Genomic DNA, 18,092 nt, shown 5'->3' with positions numbered 1-18,092 from the left:
TACTTAGTTCTTTTTGTTTTAGACACCAACCCACTCGTTGATATAATCCACAGATATTATGAAAGGAATTTTTTTTTTTTTTTTTTTCATTTCTACTTTAATTTTTATACCTTTCGTCTCACCTTCATCATATTCCAGCCATCTAAAATTAGATGAAAATGAAATAGTCTTTAAGTTGGATATTCGTGTTAATAAAGAACTTAAACACAAATAAAGAAGTACTACTTAACTTAAAATACTTGAGAAAATTTAATGAAAGATGTTCAAACTTATTTCAACAAGCCTTATAATCCGAAATGGAGAATGAAATAAAATCTTAAATAATAATTTGAAGGCTAATAGGTTAACGATAGCGTTGTTTAAGAAAATACGACCACCTCCCACGTCGGCAAACAAGCCTCTCCATACATAACATGCATATATTTACAACTTACACTTGTGATATGTAATATATGTACATAAAAACAAAACTAGACATGTTATTATCCATTTGAAGCCATGCAAAGGGCTTGTATAAGCTTATAAAAGAATGATGGATTGGCAGCCGACGAACGTTGCCAACAAGGGAGTTATTTAATTAGTTTGGCAAAGGCGACACAATGATGGAATATGGATATATAGGATTATGTTAATTAACATATACTAGGAGCACTATTTTTATAAAAGGAATTGAAGCATGCATGTTTCGATTACCATTCATGATGTTTCGAGATGATGATCTCTTAACACACTTGATTAATTTAATTACTGACATTTCTAAACCTCCACTGAGTTTATACCAAGTTACATTCACATTTGTTAACTCCCAATAAAACAGTGAGTCCTCTTGGCCATGTCTTTAAAGTGGTGGCCACTCTTATAAGCACCCATGCTACAACACACCACCACATATTAACCTTCTTGCATGCCTCATCATGCAACACCACTATACTATATATTTGTTTGGGGGGTCAATGAGTCCCCCACTTTCCACAAACAACTAAAAAAAAAAAATTTGATCATAATCCATATGTAAACATGTACGAAATACATTGTGAATGCTGACAATGATTCTCAGTTTGCAGATCCAAACTTTTCTCAACTAAAATTATGTAGTTAACAAATACATTCACAAACTTACAGTTCTAGTTATATATACAAACACTTATCTCCATCATTTTTCACAAAATAACAAAAAAAATATATATACATGAAATAACAATCAATATAGAATGAACTTTCAACTTCGGATTAAATTTGATGACAAAATATTGACTTCGTCTAGAATAAATTGTAAGAAAATGTGAAAACCATTGGAATTACTAGATATATTTTTTCAACAAATTAACCCTAGTTTAAGATGGATTGAATCATGGTACTCTTAAATTCCCCCATGGATGGGGGAGTTCAGAGATTGATAATGTAGGCAAGCTTTTTCAGATGAGGGATCCTGTAGTATCCCACATCGCCCGTGAGGGCGTGGTCTTTGGGCCTTATATATCCATGCCCAGAGCTTTAACTTCAGAAAGGCCTTTTGTGGGCTACGGTCCACAAGAACAAAACCGTGCGGTAGCTGGGTGGCTGCGACATAGTCCAGGCCTCGGATATTGTCCGCTTTGGCATTCTGGGCCTAGACTATGTCGCAGCCACCCAGCTACCGCACGGTTTTGTTCTTGTGGACCGTAGCCCACAAAAGGCCTCTCTGAAGTTAAAGCTCTGGGCATGGATATATAAGGCCCAAAGACCACGCCCTCACGGGCGATGTGGGATACTACAATCCACCCCCCTTAGGGAGCCCGACGTCCTCGTCGGCACACCACGGCCGTGAGTCTGGCTCTGATACCAAATTGTCACATCCCAGCCTCCAACCTCTCGGATATTGTCCGCTTTGGCATTCTGGGCCTGGACTATGTCGCAGCCACCCAGCTACCGCACGGTTTTGTTCTTGTGGACCGTAGCCCACAAAAGGCCTCTCTGAAGTTAAAGCTCTGGGCATGGATATATAAGGCCCAAAGACCACGCCCTCACGGGCGATGTGGGATACTACAGATCCGAATTTCTACTTATCGGATGTAGGCCCCCAATAAAAAGGTGACACCTGATTTTCGTATAGGAATCCACATAAGATTCTACAATGACTGTAATTTCTTGGAATAAGGTTTGTTTATTGCTAATGGATAAAGGTAATCGATCCAAAGATTAGTGCTTGGGCATGTAGAACGTAGAAGCAGTACTTAGGCTTGTCTTAATTATTATTGCCTTTTGGGTTCTCTATAAAAAGGGCCTTTCTCGTTTTAGTGTTGGCATGCAAGCATAGAAGAGAAGTACAAGTAAATCGTACGAGAAGGTTAGAGAAAGAGAGTGTGTGTGTGTGTGTGACAGAAAAATAAAGATGGGAGACCAAAGTGCAACAGGAAAATTGGGTCTCTTTCTTCACAAGATAAAGCCTTACGTGGCTATGGTTTCTTTGCAATTTGGATATGCAGGAATGTATATTCTCAGCATGGTTGGTTTGAGGCGTGGCATCAATCACTTTGTTCTTTCTGTATACAGGCATTTGATTGCCTTCGCTGTTATTGCACCATTCGCACTTGTTCTTGAAAGGTCTCTTTCTCTCCCATATATGCGCATGCATACATGCATGCATATATATATAATATGGATTGTTTTACCTAATTAAACTAATTATATATGTTGTTATTACTTGAACTTACTGTTTGATTTCAACTCCTTTTACAGGAAAATAAGGCCAAAAATGACTCTGGGGATCTTCCTAAGAATAATGGTGCTTGGTTTTCTCGAGTAAGTCACTAAAACATGTAGTATTTTGTTATATACACGCAACTCCAGAAACACAACGAATTTAATTTTACATGGCTAGATTTTAAGTTATTAGTATTTGAATTTTGAGAGAGAATTATCATTTTCACGTAATGATCACTTCCTGCAGGCCTGTTTTTGCTCAGAACTTGTACTTTGTGGGAATGACATATACCTCAGCAACATTTGCATCTGCCACTGCTAATATCCTCCCTGCCATTACCTTCATTTTTGCACTTATTTTCAGGTAAAACTTCATAATTAACCTGTCATTATATAATTTTTATCACAATCGTCTACGGCATCATGCACTAGCAAAGTTGGATTACATATAAAACGCGCGTGTTGGAGCAAAATTTCTCACAAGAAGATATGCAATTAGTTAATGTATTTAAATTATTAACATGCACTAATTAAGGTCATTATTCCAATATTTAGGTTAGAAAAAGTCAATTTCAAGAAGCTGCCTAGTGTAGCAAAGGTGATCGGGACTGCAATCACAGTCACCGGAGCGATGGTGATGACATGGTACAAAGGTCCCATCATTGAATTTATAAGTGGACAAGGACAAAGCCACCACACCAGCACCACATCCGGCGAACAACATTGGGTCACCGGCACTATGATGCTCCTAGCCCGTTGTTGCGGTTGGTCCGGCTTCTTCATTGTACAAGTGAGTAGCTACCTTGTCGTACGTTTAGCAAGACTCAAATGTTTATTCCTTGTGAACTAATTTGAACATTATTATTGTATGTTTGGTGCAGTCTTTCACACTAAAGCTATACCCAGCCGAGCTCTCTCTCACTGCTTTTATATGTTTAATGGGTGCAATGGAAGGGGCCATAGCCACGTTCGTAGTCGAACACAGCATGAGTGTTTGGGTTATAGGCTGGGACTACAGGCTTCTTGCCGCTGCTTACTCTGTGAGTAACAAAATATCATCATATAAATCAACTAGTACAAGCTAATTACCAACTTTAATTCCTTGTTGGGACTGTTGCAAAGTTGTTTGACAAAATGAATCTTATTGTGAATAGGGGATAGTTTGCTCTGGAATTGCATATTATGTGCAAGGTATTGTGATGAAGGAACAAGGTCCAGTTTTCGTGACAGCTTTCAGCCCACTGGCCATGATCATCACCGCCGCTCTAGCTGCCATCATTTTAGCTGAGCAAGTCCGCCTCGGAAGGTATATACATGATTAGCTACAAATTAATATTTACGATCTATTTTAATTCAAGAATAGTCGTCACTCAGGATCTCTTCCAACAAAATGAACCCTAAACCCTAGTGTTGCGTGTTATTTTTCTTTTGTTGTATTGCAGTATACTTGGAACTATTCTCATAGTCATCGGCCTCTATGCTGTTGTTTGGGGTAAAAGCAAAGATCCTACAACCTCTGCCTTATTGATCAAAGACGAGAAAGCTGTTGCTCATGAATTGCCAATCACGGACAGTAATAGGTCATCGATAACTGTGGATGACAACACTAAGGATAGTACTACTGGAACTGCTGGGGACTTCAAGGTTCCAATCAAAGCACAAGAATCATGAAAAGTACTATGTCCAAGATTAATCCCATGGAGGTTTAATTACAATTTTCAAGATCTCCTTAAGTGATATTGTATTTTGTTTTTCTTTTTTTGTTCTATCTTCTAGGAATTTTATGTAAGGGATAAAATTCGAATTTAAACACCTTGCAACAAATTAAAGGTGGATTTAGCATCAAATCATCCTCATGGAAACAAGTGAGACTTCATCCGAAAATGTGTAATTTTGAACGTACCTTTGAGAATGAGGGTAGAGAGTTAGATTCTCTCTCCTCACATTTCCACTATTTATTTCTCTCTTTTCTCTTTTTCTCTCAATAAAGAAGGCAACCCATGATGTGTGTGCGGTATAATTTTGAGAGTTCAAATAGGAGGTAAATAGAGGGGAGGAGAGAGAATCCGGATCCAGAGGGAAATATACGTTTGCCTACATCGTAGGTTGTCTCTGTTTTCCAATTTTTCTCTTTCTCTCTTCAGTTTGTTCTTTTGTTTTTCAATTTATCCGGGGAATGTTTTTGCTTGTTATATCTAAAAAGTCAACCTAGCTAGGTTTGAAATTGTAACAACACATGGATAACAAAATTCTACTGTGGTCTGAAGTAAGCACCACAGAAAATCTTGAAGATTAATTGGAATTTCGACCTAAGGTGAATTCCTAAACTAAGATAGTACACTTTTAACTGGAAGTCCAACCACCAAGCCTTATGCGTAGCTCGACTCGCCTAATTCATATTATTCTTTTAAAAAAAATATATACATGTATCCACTGTTCTCAAAATCCCCGCCCTAGTGCCGTCTAGGTGCTAGGCAGCTGGCCACCCCTCCGATTAATCTCTAGACGTTTGAAAATTAAGATATGGTGTATAGACTTGCTTAGACGTCTGCCTAGCCCAACTAGGTCCCCGCCTAGGCACCTGCTTAGGTCGTAACTCTCACTTAGACAGAAAAACGATACCTTTCATTTTGCATTTTATTTTTTTCAATAAAATATAAGAGACTTGTTGAATACTTGAATGAACCCTCATTAAATGATTTTTCCCCCATGTTATCAGTATGTTCTAATACTTTATAATCTTATGTCATTTAATTTTGCAATTTATATATTCCAACACAATTATGTAATTTTTTTACATATAAATAGGCACTTATTTATATGATATATAATAAAATTACTTAAATCTGCCTGGATCCCCGCCTGCCGCTTAAGCGCTAGGGCCCTAACTCATTGTCCGATTAGCGCCTAACTCCTAGCATCTTTTAGAACCTTTTATGTATTGAAACGAATTGGAAACCTTATCAAACTAAAAAAAAAATAAGGGTGTTATATGGGCTAACAAGAAAAGCGGACATATAACTTAACACGGAAAAGTTTACATATTTTATATGCTCATCTTTTGACATAAAAGTTTCACATGCTTACCAAGAAGCTAATTTTGCTAGGGACTCTAGTTAAACACGCTCATTTTCCACTAAGGGCCTTGGTGGTCTCAAACCTACCTTCACTAATCATGGAGTTTTTTGTGAACTTTAAGATTGAGATTTTTTTTTTATATAATTTAATTTTAATGTCGAATTGTACAAGAAATTTATAGTTCAAGTGAATAAGAACATATCTATCATTGCATTAGAGAACATGTCTTCGAATCTCCCTCTCAAAACACCTCCATCTTTATGAAGTTCCTTTTAATTGATACATGTAAAAGAATCTATAGTATTTGCTTAATTTCATATGACGGAAAACCGAATCAAATCGGTTATTAAATGGTTTGATTTAGTTTGATTCTACTATTGAGGCACCAAAATTGCGTTACACAGTTGTTAAGATTCCTCCCAATATGATGCTATACTACACACAAAAATTGCTTTCCTTAAAAAAAAAATGACATGAATAGCATTGTCCTAGTTTTAGAGAACTTGTGTCGTAGGGATTTATCACTACGTGTCGTTTCGTGTCAGTAACAAACAGACATGTGAGAAAAACTAATACATATCTTCTTATTATTGGTACAAAATGCTACATGTCAGTAAACTCGTGGCATGCAAGACCTTCTCCAAGTTTTATGCACATTTTACAATGCAAAATTTGTACTAAGGACGTGGCAATTTTCCATTAGAAGCTAAAAATGAGATTGGTAAGTAGATGTAGATGGCACAGGCGCTCGAAACCATGTCCCTCTTTATTCCTTCTCCTCTCCGCTCTCCGATCGCATCATCTTTATTTACCCGAAAGACAAAAACAAGGTTGCATCAGCGCTTTACCCAACTCCCTGTAGTCCACTTCTCCTCCTGCTGTGGAGGAAGTGACGAGCTGAGGAAGAATTTTGATCCGAAAAGCTCAAAAATGGCTATATCGCCGATATGGGTATTTGGGTATGGCTCTCTTATCTGGAAGGCTGGTTTTAACTACGATGAGCGCCTCGTCGGCTTCATCAAAGGCTATCGCCGTGTCTTCCACCAAGGTCTCTCTCTATCTCCCCGGCTCTCTACATATAATATATGTATATATGTATGTATGTATATAGATATATTAATGTTTTCTGCAATCTGTTCAAAGTTGCGTTGGTGGGTCTGTTTTTATTAGGCAGTACGGACCACAGAGGGACGCCTGAATATCCAGGAAGAACAGTCACATTGGAACCTGCAGAAGGAGAAGTCTGTGTAAGTTGCGGTTCCAACAAGTTCAAAACTACTTGGAGTTTTTGTTTTTCAATTTGGTATTTTGCTATTAGTCTTTTGGATCGAAGATACATAATTTCTTTTGTAATGGTTGCTTGTGTTTACATGTCTCCCTATTGTTGAATACACCAGATATTCAGTTTAGTAATGTGGTGGTGTTTACGAGGCCGTCGTCACTGCAGATTAGAGTAGTTTAGAACATCAATTTTTTTTAAAAGAAAGAAATGTGCGGTGGTGTATCAATTTCATTTTGTGTTGGAATTATCAATTTGTCGTGTAATTTTATTGTTAATCTCCCTTATCTTGTGATTTTGCAGTGGGGAGTTGCCTACAAGATCTCAAACAAGGAAGATCAAGAAGTTGCTATAACGGTAGTTTCTTTTATCTTAAAAAGTTTATCTTGATGTTAAATTGGTTCTTTTGCTAGTATCTGTTGCTCTCTTGGTGTTGTGCACATGTTTTTTGTGGCTGCATTTCCTTTACTAAGATTGTTCAAGGTTCCAAGTTATATCTTTCGGCACTCTCTGTTCTGCTGCAATTTATTGGTTGTCAATGTATCGAATCTGTGGCATTAGGTCCAGTTCTTTCGGGGCTTGAAATTGCAAGACTATGTTCCGATCCAGAATATATCATTTTATCCTTGTCACTTGTTGTTTGGCTCCCCCAATGGTGACCTTGTGAAATTTGCTCATTCACAATTCACACCTTGTTCCATTTCTCTTGTTTTCAAGTAGCAATTAATATCTCGAAACAGAACTTGATTTATGGCGTTGTAACACAGTATTTAGAAGTGAGGGAGAAGCAGTATGACAAGAAGGCTTATCTTGATTTCTTCACCGTAAGCGTAAGATCCCCTTGTAGCGTGTTCTCTAGCATTTTTATCGTTTTTGTTTGTTAAGCAAAATATAGAAATTTCTCTCAGGATCCAATGGCGACATCTGCAGCTGTTTCAGGTGTAATGGTGTAAGTAGTGAAAATCAACAAGAACTTTCTGCATCTTCGTACATGTATTTTTGCATTTGGTGCAACCAGTTCAGAACTGACATTGTCACTATTTAGATACATCGCCTCTCCGGACAAGAAACATAATGTGAACTACTTGGGTCCTGCATCCACCGAAGAGATTGCCAAGTATGTAAATCTCATCGCTTCATGTTTATCTAGATTGATGTAGTAGAAAACATCTATAATGCAGCTACTGGGCTAAACTTTGAATATGAGTAGTCGAGAATTAAATGCGAGTAGGAGTAGCTTGTTTCTGTTTTCGTGAAATCTGCCTCGCTGAAAATCTGAATGATAAGATACATTAGCTTTTATGCCTAATTCCTTGATCGGTTGCCATTCATAGAAAGAAAAAATGGTATTGACCCTGATGCATCCTTTCCTATATATCTGCAGACAAATTGTTCAGGCTGAAGGCCCCTCGGGGCCTAATCGAGACTACCTTTTCCGCCTTGAAGAGGCACTTCTTCAACTAGGTAAGGTTCTCTCCGGGTTTGGTACCCCGTAATTTGTTTATCCAGTCATTTTAGATCTCCATGCTTCTCCATTTCTTCGAAGTTCTTCTTTCTTTGCTTTCGTTTTTAGCCCTTTAATTTTCTTGCCGCAGGATGCAAAGACAAACATGTATTGGACCTTGCAAACGAAGTGAGGCGCATCCTGTCGGAGAGGGAGCTGACTTCAACATGAGGCCAAGAAGCTTTATGATTTTACAGGTCCCCTGGCATAACAATTATATGAATCTGTTACCAGAACATGTAGTCTGATAAAACATTGTTTCGCCTTTCGATTGCTTTTGGATGGCACTTTGATGTCCATCATCAACAATTCCTCATTTGTAAACTCTTGTTCATGTTGAATTGGTCTGCATGACGAGACTCAGATAGTAGGGCAACCGGTTTATCTTGAAGGTTCCGCTGGACAATGAGAACGAACTTGTCCCGTTCACTGCTGTCATCGTGGTTCACCATTGAGTGTAAATTGACACTGGATATTTGACTAAATTCAGGTATTTTCAGGCAAAGTTGTAACAATCACGGTGAACCGCAAATTTTGCACGACACAGAAATCGTACGAAAAACATGATCGAATTGGTCCCTAAACTGGATTGAACCAATTTACACCCAGGACCATAAACAAACAAGTTTACGACATTGGGGCGTTAGTTACAGACGTTGATCTCAAACAGGAGAAGAAAAGATATCCTCCATGGGTGATTACTCTTAAATTGCATCAACTGGAGTAAGGCAATTATTCCACTAGCACGGAGAATCAGAGCTAATAATACATCACAACAGCTTGCATTTCACATTAACCGCGATAACAATCAATCTTACAGATTCGGTAAATTGAACATTACAGCAATGTACCTTAGCATCAAAATGGAGCAAAGAAGTCGCAATACATATCATTAAAAGTAGATGAAGTTGGGGAAATGCTTGTCGGATGTTCCTCTCTAGTATGCTCAATCCAAGAACGGTTTTATGCCAACTGCAGCAAGATGGGCGTTGGCTTTAACTACCCGATGAAAGCAATTTGTTGAAAGAATCATCATCCCTACTTCTGATGTGCAAAGAGCTGTTTTGGCAGTAAGATTGATAAGGTTATTTGCTGATATAACTCAAAAGTTGTTGGTTCAACTTCATTACTGCTATTTATCCCACACCCATAAGAAATATCAGAGAAGGCTATACTGACTCGACATTGTACATAAACAGTTTAAAATTTAATCGCTGTCATCAGCTTCATCTGCATAAATAAAGGAAAAGTTTGTCAGAATGACTTCATATGAATCCAATGATGTTAACTAAAGAGAGCAAATCCAAGAATTGCACATATACTACCACCACCAAGATAAACATTTGAACTTGCATCGTACGACTTTCCAATACACGTTTAATCTGCTCAATGTAAAAGAAACATTGTGATGCTGTGATGTAATTCTTCCCTGCATGCCCTCTAAACTCGAGATATCCTAACTTCCTTTTTTCTGAAGTTTACTCTGTGAACCGTATTACACAACTCTGATTCATGAACAGAATACAGAGATTTATTGTATTAAATGGAGGTTGAGCAAGAACTTGATGAAAAATACATCCGCGCGCAGGGACTAAACATTAATTGACATTGAATACCTCATTAGCTCCAAATGTAGGACGTTAACGATCGTATCAGTTTTGGTTAATAAATAAATGCTAGAATCCTTGGTAAAACATGGAAGCCACAAACCGTAATGATTTGACCTTGACAAGTGCATAATGAATGCATAGGTAACACTGCAGAAGCACCGTAAATCATAAAATTCTCATCCTCATAACCCTAGTTTCCATTCATAATAGCAGTAAATGACATTGAAGTTCTTGAATTAACACTTACCCTTGTCACTATGGTTGCTATCACTATTACCATTATCCCCATTGTCCTCGTCCTCAACCTCATTCTCTTCCTTGTCACTGTCGTCATCTTCATCATTGTCATCATCTGAACTTTCAGCATCATCAGATTCACTTTCAACTGGTATTTGGGGCTTTGGAGGAGGCACAAAACTAGTAGTGGACCTTCTACGTGAACTTGTTACAATGTTACTCATGTCAATGCCTTCGAGCTCTTTTGCCCTTTCCTTTTTCTTTTTGACTTCCTTGATTTCTGAAATGAGGTAATAGACGGTATGAATCCTTACAAGTGTGACAAAGTCAGGATAAAAGATGTATGGTGAAACCACACCACCATGGAGAATGATTTACACTTGCAAGAATAATTTCTAAGGTATTTTCAGGCAAACAAGTAGGAACAATCACAGAGAACCAGAGGACCCACTGAATGTATTCATTGTATTTCTTTGTATACTCAAGAATCAACATATGTGGGTCAACATATGCAACCCAATCAATGCTATCAGTCCCTAACTCATTGAGAGCTCATCCGAATCCACACAACCCGATGCCATCCATGGGGATTGACATTGCCATACATGTGAAGATGAGAAGGACAAACCAATGATTATGATTCAGCGTTTACAAAGACTTCACGTAACATTGTGCATCACAACTTCCATGTTAATCCTAAACCAAATTCCTAGATGAAACCTAGCAAAGTTTACTTTTTATAACAGCTGGATAAATTAGATCAAATCATACCCACAGTTGGTATTGCAAGTATCACCATTAAAGGCTACATTTAAATACTCACCTTTCTCAGAGGGATGTGCAGATAATCCTTCTCTAGCGAGTATCTCCTCTAACTCCTTTATCAGGTGCGCTTCACGTTTATTCTCAGGCACCTGCTTGACTTTCTTGTATACTGAGGGGGCAACGCTGTAGAACAGATAATAAACATCATAAAGTAACAATGACCAGGATACAAGTCTTAATATGCTTAGAGTCATAGATGAAAAACCTCATTCCACATGCTTTGATAACTGATCGTAGATGCTCCACACATTTCCCATATGCAGGTGTTGTTGAAACTTCTTTCTTCTACAATTGACAAATAGTATGATTCAATAATAGACATAGCCTACTTTTATGGTTCAGACTTGAGAAACATACAAAGTAATTACCTTTACAGGTTTTTCGGCAGATGACTGAGAATGGTCATCTTCAGAGACATTTCCACTGTCTTCTGCATCACTTTTTTCTTCTGGGTCTTTCTGAGGAGGCTTGATCCTCTTCTTTCCAGAGACGTTAGTCTCCTTAGCCATTATTTTCCGTTTCTTAAGGCTGTCCATATTCTGCATCTTTCCTTTTGGAACACTTTTGCTTCTAGGTTCTACTTCATCTTCTTCCTCACTAATTTCATTATCTGAAGAACCAGATCTCTCATCGCTTCTGACCTTAGTGGATGCTTTTCTCTGAGCACTTTTCTGCGTCTTTCCTTTTGGAGCAGTTTTTCTTTTAGGTTTTACTTCATCTTCTTCCTCGCTACTTTCATTACCTGAAGAACCAAAACTCTCATCGCTTCTCACCTTAGTGGATGCTTTTCTCTGAGCACTCCTCTGAACATTTTTCTTGGCAGTAGTTGCAGGTTCAGAATTTTCACAAGATTCTAGAACCTAAAAAGGAGAATATATGCAAAGTATGACTACACCGATAGACGTATTCACTTCTAGAATTTCAAGATGCCTCTAAAAAAAAAATTATCTTACCTCGTCTAGTTGCTGACTTATAAACTTCTTAAAGGAGTCAAGAGTATATTTCTGAAGCTGAAGATCTTCCTCCAAAAGTCGGCGAAGTCCAACCAGAGTAATCTTTCTGTCGTGAAAGGAAGGAATAAATAATGAGTACTTCATCTAGTCAAATGACTACATTGAAAATTAACAACCAAAGACAAAAGTCAAATAGATTCTAATGACAATCAAACGAGGAGCAAGAACATACATGAAAATTAGTATATTATTGCAATAGAAAGCAATAATTGATACTTAGTTCATAGAAAGTAGCATACTCAGAATTAGCTTTGATATAAGAACCCCTTTTTATAAGGGCTGACTTTATCACACTCTCAGTTGGACCCTTTTTTTGGTTGGTAGTTTTAGTTTCTTCAGTTCCAGATTTGGCCGCTTTATGCCCTGTCAGAAGCCCCATTACAGGAGAGTCTTCCATTTTCTCCTCATCTTCTGAACATGTTTGCTTCGCATCTTTATTTGACTTTCCTTTTGGTAATTCTGCGGCGTCTTCTTTAACCAGAGTTTTTTCATCAGTCTCCCCCGATGCCCTTGAGGTATTGTCATCACCAGCACCTTCTAAGACCTAGCATTTTGAGAAGAATAAATGAATGAAGAGATGACATATTTCATGCGAAAACATTTGGACTTCAATTAATAAATAAATAAGCTAAAAAATTAATACAATACAATACAAAATGAAATAACACGAAAGCAAAAGGTAAAGTAGCATGTTCCTAAATCATGGGCACAAGTTGGAGTGAGGAAATTTTGGCTATGGTGATTGAATTGGCCAGTGGCACTTCCCGAGCTCATGGGAGATGCCCTCAGGGTTATGGTGAAGAATCACCTACTCGAAACTATATTGCTTTCTTGGTCTCCTATTCAGCTTGTTGGTTTAAAGATTTTTTTGTTATTTTGAAGCCCTACTACTACTTTGGACTGCGGACAGAGGTATTAGATCTGGTAAAAATGCACCCCAGTCAAAAAAGAACACATCTGCATAAACATCCAAGTTTCTCATAAATCTCATCCTGCATGATCACTTAAATGTTCAACCTTCATCTCTGGGAAAAACTAAAGCAACCAGACACCCAGTACTCCCCCCCTCTCTCCCTTCCCCCCTCTCTCCCTCCCTTGCAGTATGGCAACTGTGGGACAGGTAGTAAAACCTAGCTTGGGTAAATACATCAGCATATGGCCCCTCAGGGTCGAACTTGATGATGGCCTGCCTGTTCCATAGAGTCAATGCACAGCCCAAATCCAAGACCAGAAGGGTAGGGCTAACCACATTAATTAGTTAGAAAGGAAATGTCTGAGTCAGAAAATCTTTCTGATATTATCTCAAGTAAATGAAAATCTCAAGAACAAGACAAGATAGTTTTTTTGTTGAGCCAAAGTCGCCAACAAAAAACAATCAGAAAAAAAAATGATTCAAAAGGTAGTTTTGCACAATCCATTGATCATATAACATATATGAAGAAAGCTTTTGAAGTAAAAAGCCTTACCTTTTTGAAAACAAATTGAGAAAACAAGTGGAGCCTTAGAAAATTTCTAAACTTTCACTTTAGGTAACTCTTTCTAGCACATCTTTTACTTGATTCTCATTTCATAAGAATTCATTTTAATGCTACGCATCTGTACTTGAGAAAAACTAAACGCTCACGAGTCTAGAAAGTTTCCCACAGAAGAAATAAATTTCCATTCAAAACAACCATAGAAGAAAACATGTACAGAATATTTCCAGTCCAAAAATCATTCCCATGGAACTATTTTCGATTGACGCAAAAACACTACAATGAAAAGTATTGAAGAAACAGTAAATGACCCATACGAAATTTAACAAAGGGAACATAAGAAGCTACCATGAAAGTCATCAATAAAACATAATAAAAACGATGATTTTATGACCAAGTACACTATAGTCATACTAAATGATAACAACAAGCTTCAATATTGAAAGATATACCTCCACTAAATGTTCCTTGACAAATCTTTTGTGCACATCCAACGCAAATGTTTCCAAGCCCAGGTCTTTCTCTAAGACTCTTCGGACACCCTCAAAAGTCAAAGAACTGCATATAAAAATAAAACTTTAATAAGTATCCAACCTTGGACAGGTCTAACATGCTCAACCCACAACCATGGGTGTTAGAATGTTTGAACTAAAATCATCCATTCGAAGTTTACTCAAGATAAATAGTCAAATAAGCTTCTAAAGGCGTTGATAAAATAGCCATTCATCTTTTAAAGAAAGCCTATTATCTGGGTGCAATATAGACCAAAAAGAAAATAATAATAACCATAAATCCACAAGTGCATCTAAACTAATTTGACAACAACTTTCTTGAGCTTCCATATAAAATCATTGTGATCAAACTTTCAAGCAATGAACCACTGCAATCAAGTTGCAATTGGGAAGAGATATAACGCAACACGGTCACGGAAATTGAGCGCATTGGCTTCATCCACAAAAGCTTATTTTGAGATTTGTTGCTAAGCATATACAAAATCACAGGGAAGTTGAATTCGAAGTTGGGGTTTAAAATAGATAAAGAAAGTCAAGTATTACCACACAAATTAGAGCAACGAATGCTAAAGAATAAATAATTCCTATACCGGGAAATGACTGGAACAATACTAACAGTCAGATAACGGAAAGGAATTGCATCCGTTACATTGCTTTTCCTTCCTTATTCGAGAATAAATGCGGAGATATGACAACCTAAGGTGTGACGAACGTACAAAGTTCGCCTACAACAAGCACAAAAGCGCTTATTTTATCCGTTGCGCTATAATTCTACAAACCCAAATGAAGCGTAGAACATATAGAACACCCAGAAGCTTCAAAACCCTAAACAAAACAACTAAACATGCAAAGCCTAAGAACACAAAGCATATCAAAAACTGTTAACCGCACACTTAAACACGCTTGCATCTACACAGTGACCCTTAATTAAGTTATAATGCGCATCATTAAACCCTAAAACACACAAATCAAAGCTAGAAATTTTCAGGACAAATCAATCCGTATGAATTTTTTTTAACAAATTCTGGCATAAAACAAAAAAAAAGAAAAAGAAAAAGAAATATCACTGGTATTTGAAATTAAATTCATCAAAAAACGAATTCAGTAAGGAAGGGAGAGGGAGAGAGAGATTACTCGGATTGTTCTTTGAAGTAAGGGACGCGTAAGCGCATAGCAGTCTTAATCTGGGACTGGATATCGTGCGCCTCCTTCAGAGGGATCTCGCTATCTTGCGCGTCCTCCGCCATTACTATGAACCCCCTCCCTCTCTCCTCTGTTTCTGAGTGCAAGCGCTTCGAAAGAAGCAGCTTCCTCTCTGTGCGTTTTAAAACGTGGGAGCAGAACACCAAACGAAGGGGGAGAGTGTAGGAGTTTGCTTCCCCTGTATATGCTCACACCCAATACGGTGCAGTGTTTAAAATATTTGTATGGAAATATTGATATGTAAAGGGGAATTTTATTTGAACTCACTTAATCTTTTTATACACTCAAATTATTTTTTAAATTTTTATTATTTTTAATTAAAGAATTAATATTCTATTAAATCCATAATTATTACCTAAATCACTCTTCCAAACCTAATTTAAAATGTAAATTTATTTATACAACCAATTAAAAAATAAAATCCCAAATTAAATAATTAGATGAAGTTTCTACTTGTTAACATTTATCAACCAATTTTGTCCATCCCACTTTGAGCTCTTTGAAAACAGAGCTTTTAGTCCTTTGTCTCGTCTTATAGCTCTTTACTGACACAGCTTTTTGAATTTTTTTTTTTCTAAATTTTTCTATCAATTACTTTATTGCATCTTATTCAATTTTTTTGTTAAATTCAAATTTTCAACTTGAGCTTTTTTACAGCACTATGTGTGCATCTTATTGGATCTTTTTCGCATAATCTTTATAGTAAAACAAAGGCCTTAATTTCATGGGCTAACAATTTATTCATAACTAATGCATGCTTAATGTAGGACAAACTAGCACGGCAACAAATTATAATGCCAAAGCAACAGTGTTTTCTTTCTAATATGCCAAACAAATTATCATTACTTCTAATTTCCATAGAAAGGGTTTAGTATCCAAGAAATTTGGTGTCTGTAACTAATTATTAATACTTTCACTACGGTTGTTGCAGAAAGGAATTTGTATTCAATAAATTTGTAACATCTACACTATTTCTCATAGAAAGTTTAGCAAACTATGCGCAGCCTGGGATTGACGAAAAAAATTGACACCCAACTACTCATCTTCTAAACTCTTAAAAAAATTGAAATCAAATTATTTTTCTTTTCATAATCGATTTATACTTAGTAAGAGTATTCGAAACTTCAAAATCACCATCTAATGATAAAAATAAAATAAAATAAAATAAATTGTTTTTCTCTATAAGAGCTATTAGGGTTTTAGTCAGAATGAACGTATGATAAACAAGGAGCGATGATAGGTTTAATTATAAGGAAAACTAATGAAAAGGGCTTGAAAAGTTTTAGTTTTAATAAGAAAAAACCATGTTATAAGTTTTGTTTAATGATTAGTACAAGGCTCATATTAAAGTAGTCGAACTAAAAATGGTCTAATTATAATAAATTATGATTTGTCGATTTTACCCCTAACTTTTTAAGGTTGAATTCTAGATTTTTGTCGTTAATGGAGTTCATTGTTGTTTTGCAGACCTTCTTCTTTTTCTTTGAAACAAAAATATAGATCCTCATGCTATTTAATTTATATTTTGTATTATTTCGTTGAAAAGTGATCGTCATTATTATTCATAAAGTATTCGAGGTACTATTTTTCAATTTTTCTTCGTTAGTGGAGTTCATTGTTTGTTTCTTCAGAAAATAAGTTTGAGATCTGCATCTTATTCAATAATAATCACAGATCACTATTTCTGGACTGTAAGAATAAAATGTTTATGGATTTTAAGTAACACTGTTTCTGGAATCTACGTCACTATTTCTGGAATCTAAGTTACTGTTTCTGGAATCTAAGTCATTGTTTCTGGATCCAAAGGAAATAGACACACTATTTCTTAAATGTAAGCTAGAAAAGAAATAGTGAAATTCATTGTATTTGGATTCAAAGCAAAATAAGCATCATGTTTCTTAAATATAATCAAATGATGTATGAAAGAAAAGAAACAATCAAAGGAACATAGACTATTTCTGGAATCTAAGTCAATGTTTCTGAAATTTAAGTCACTGTTTCTGGATTTTGGATCTTTTCTTTACAGATACAGTATTTGTTTGTGCATAGAAAAAACAAACACTGTATCTGATTTTTTTTTTCTAGAAATAGTATTATGTTTTTTCTATGCACAAACAAACACTGTATCTGGAAAGAAAAGAACCAAAATCCAGAAACAATGACTTAAATTCCATAAACAGTGATTTAAATTCCAGAAACAGTCTATGTTTTAACCTTTGATCGTTTCTTTCCTTTCATGCATCAGTTGATTATATTTAAGAAACATGATGTTTATTTTGCTTTGAATCCAAATACAATGAATTTCACTATTTCTTTTCTAGCTTACATTTAAGAAACAGTGTGTCTATTTCATTTGAATCCAAAAACAGTGACTTAGATTCTACAAACAGTGTTACTTAAAATCCAGAAACAGTTTATTTTTACAGTCCAGAAACAACGATGAAAAATTGAAGAGTAAAGTACAAAAAACTACCTCAACTATTGGTGTCACGACACTTTCATACCTCATCTTTTAAAATTGACAATGTCATACCTCATCTTACGAATTTGTGCCAATGTTATACTTTCCGTTAGCCTGCTGTTAATTTGTCAGTTAAATGCTAACGTGGTTTGATCCAGACCCCACTTTCTATTAAAAAATTAAAAAAATATTAAAAAAAACTAAAAAAAAAAA

General features: G+C 36.3%; 3 protein-coding genes across 4 annotated transcripts; 2 read left to right on the top strand and 1 right to left on the bottom strand.

Annotated features, from left to right (window-relative positions):
- Positions 1-2,371: 2,371 nt before the first annotated feature.
- On the top strand, positions 2,372-4,353 carry LOC137718824 (WAT1-related protein At1g21890-like). The gene is made up of 7 exons (XM_068458362.1): positions 2,372-2,583; positions 2,719-2,781; positions 2,930-3,046; positions 3,238-3,472; positions 3,564-3,722; positions 3,837-3,988; positions 4,125-4,353. The coding sequence occupies exons 1-7, from the start codon at positions 2,372-2,374 to the stop codon at positions 4,351-4,353; spliced, it is 1,167 nt and encodes a 388-aa protein (XP_068314463.1).
- Positions 4,354-6,513: 2,160 nt separating this feature from the next.
- Positions 6,514-9,042, top strand: LOC137717587 (gamma-glutamylcyclotransferase 2-3-like). The gene is made up of 8 exons (XM_068456999.1): positions 6,514-6,808; positions 6,931-7,007; positions 7,343-7,396; positions 7,807-7,863; positions 7,948-7,988; positions 8,085-8,156; positions 8,424-8,503; positions 8,635-9,042. The coding sequence occupies exons 1-8, from the start codon at positions 6,517-6,519 to the stop codon at positions 8,712-8,714; spliced, it is 753 nt and encodes a 250-aa protein (XP_068313100.1). The 5' UTR covers positions 6,514-6,516; the 3' UTR covers positions 8,715-9,042.
- A 261-nt stretch (positions 9,043-9,303) lies between these two features.
- On the bottom strand, positions 9,304-15,569 carry LOC137717585 (uncharacterized). Of its 2 annotated transcripts, XM_068456998.1 has the most exons (10): positions 15,350-15,569; positions 14,156-14,261; positions 12,468-12,772; positions 12,169-12,274; positions 11,584-12,075; positions 11,421-11,500; positions 11,214-11,338; positions 10,401-10,670; positions 9,723-9,773; positions 9,304-9,602 (listed from the first exon to the last, which is right to left on the bottom strand). In XM_068456998.1, exons 1-9 carry the CDS (start codon positions 15,460-15,462, stop codon positions 9,751-9,753), a joined length of 1,620 nt encoding a protein of 539 aa, XP_068313099.1. In that variant the 5' UTR covers positions 15,463-15,569; the 3' UTR covers positions 9,304-9,602; positions 9,723-9,750. The 2 variants fall into 2 exon arrangements, with proteins under 2 accessions (XP_068313099.1, XP_068313098.1); XM_068456997.1 differs by having other exon boundaries at positions 9,304-9,773; positions 15,350-15,568.
- Between the last annotated feature and the right edge of the window lie 2,523 nt (positions 15,570-18,092).

This window comes from Pyrus communis, chromosome 15, assembly GCF_963583255.1.
Source record: "Pyrus communis chromosome 15, drPyrComm1.1, whole genome shotgun sequence".
Taxonomy (NCBI): Eukaryota; Viridiplantae; Streptophyta; class Magnoliopsida; order Rosales; family Rosaceae; genus Pyrus; species Pyrus communis.
Note: the sequence above shows the minus strand (reverse complement) of the source record. Positions and strands in the feature narration are given on the sequence as shown.

What these genes read in the sequence shown, in the direction of transcription:
- LOC137718824 (XM_068458362.1), top strand. Translation starts at nt 2,372, where the DNA reads ATGGGAGACCAAAGTGCAACAGGAAAATTGGGTCTCTTTCTTCACAAG. An exon ending in ATTTTTGCACTTATTTTCAG is followed by an intron (nt 3,047 to 3,237) that starts GTAAAACTTCAT and finishes TCCAATATTTAG; the next exon opens with GTTAGAAAAAGTCAATTTCA. An exon ending in TTCTTGCCGCTGCTTACTCT is followed by an intron (nt 3,723 to 3,836) that starts GTGAGTAACAAA and finishes TATTGTGAATAG; the next exon opens with GGGATAGTTTGCTCTGGAAT.
- LOC137717587 (XM_068456999.1), top strand. Translation starts at nt 6,517, where the DNA reads ATGTCCCTCTTTATTCCTTCTCCTCTCCGCTCTCCGATCGCATCATCT. An exon ending in TCCACCGAAGAGATTGCCAA is followed by an intron (nt 8,157 to 8,423) that starts GTATGTAAATCT and finishes ATATATCTGCAG; the next exon opens with ACAAATTGTTCAGGCTGAAG. An exon ending in AGAGGCACTTCTTCAACTAG is followed by an intron (nt 8,504 to 8,634) that starts GTAAGGTTCTCT and finishes TTCTTGCCGCAG; the next exon opens with GATGCAAAGACAAACATGTA.
- LOC137717585 (XM_068456998.1), bottom strand. Translation starts at nt 15,462, where the DNA reads ATGGCGGAGGACGCGCAAGATAGCGAGATCCCTCTGAAGGAGGCGCAC. An exon ending in TACTTCAAAGAACAATCCGA is followed by an intron (nt 14,262 to 15,349) that starts GTAATCTCTCTC and finishes TTTTATATGCAG; the next exon opens with TTCTTTGACTTTTGAGGGTG. An exon ending in TCAAGGAACATTTAGTGGAG is followed by an intron (nt 12,773 to 14,155) that starts GTATATCTTTCA and finishes TCAAAATGCTAG; the next exon opens with GTCTTAGAAGGTGCTGGTGA.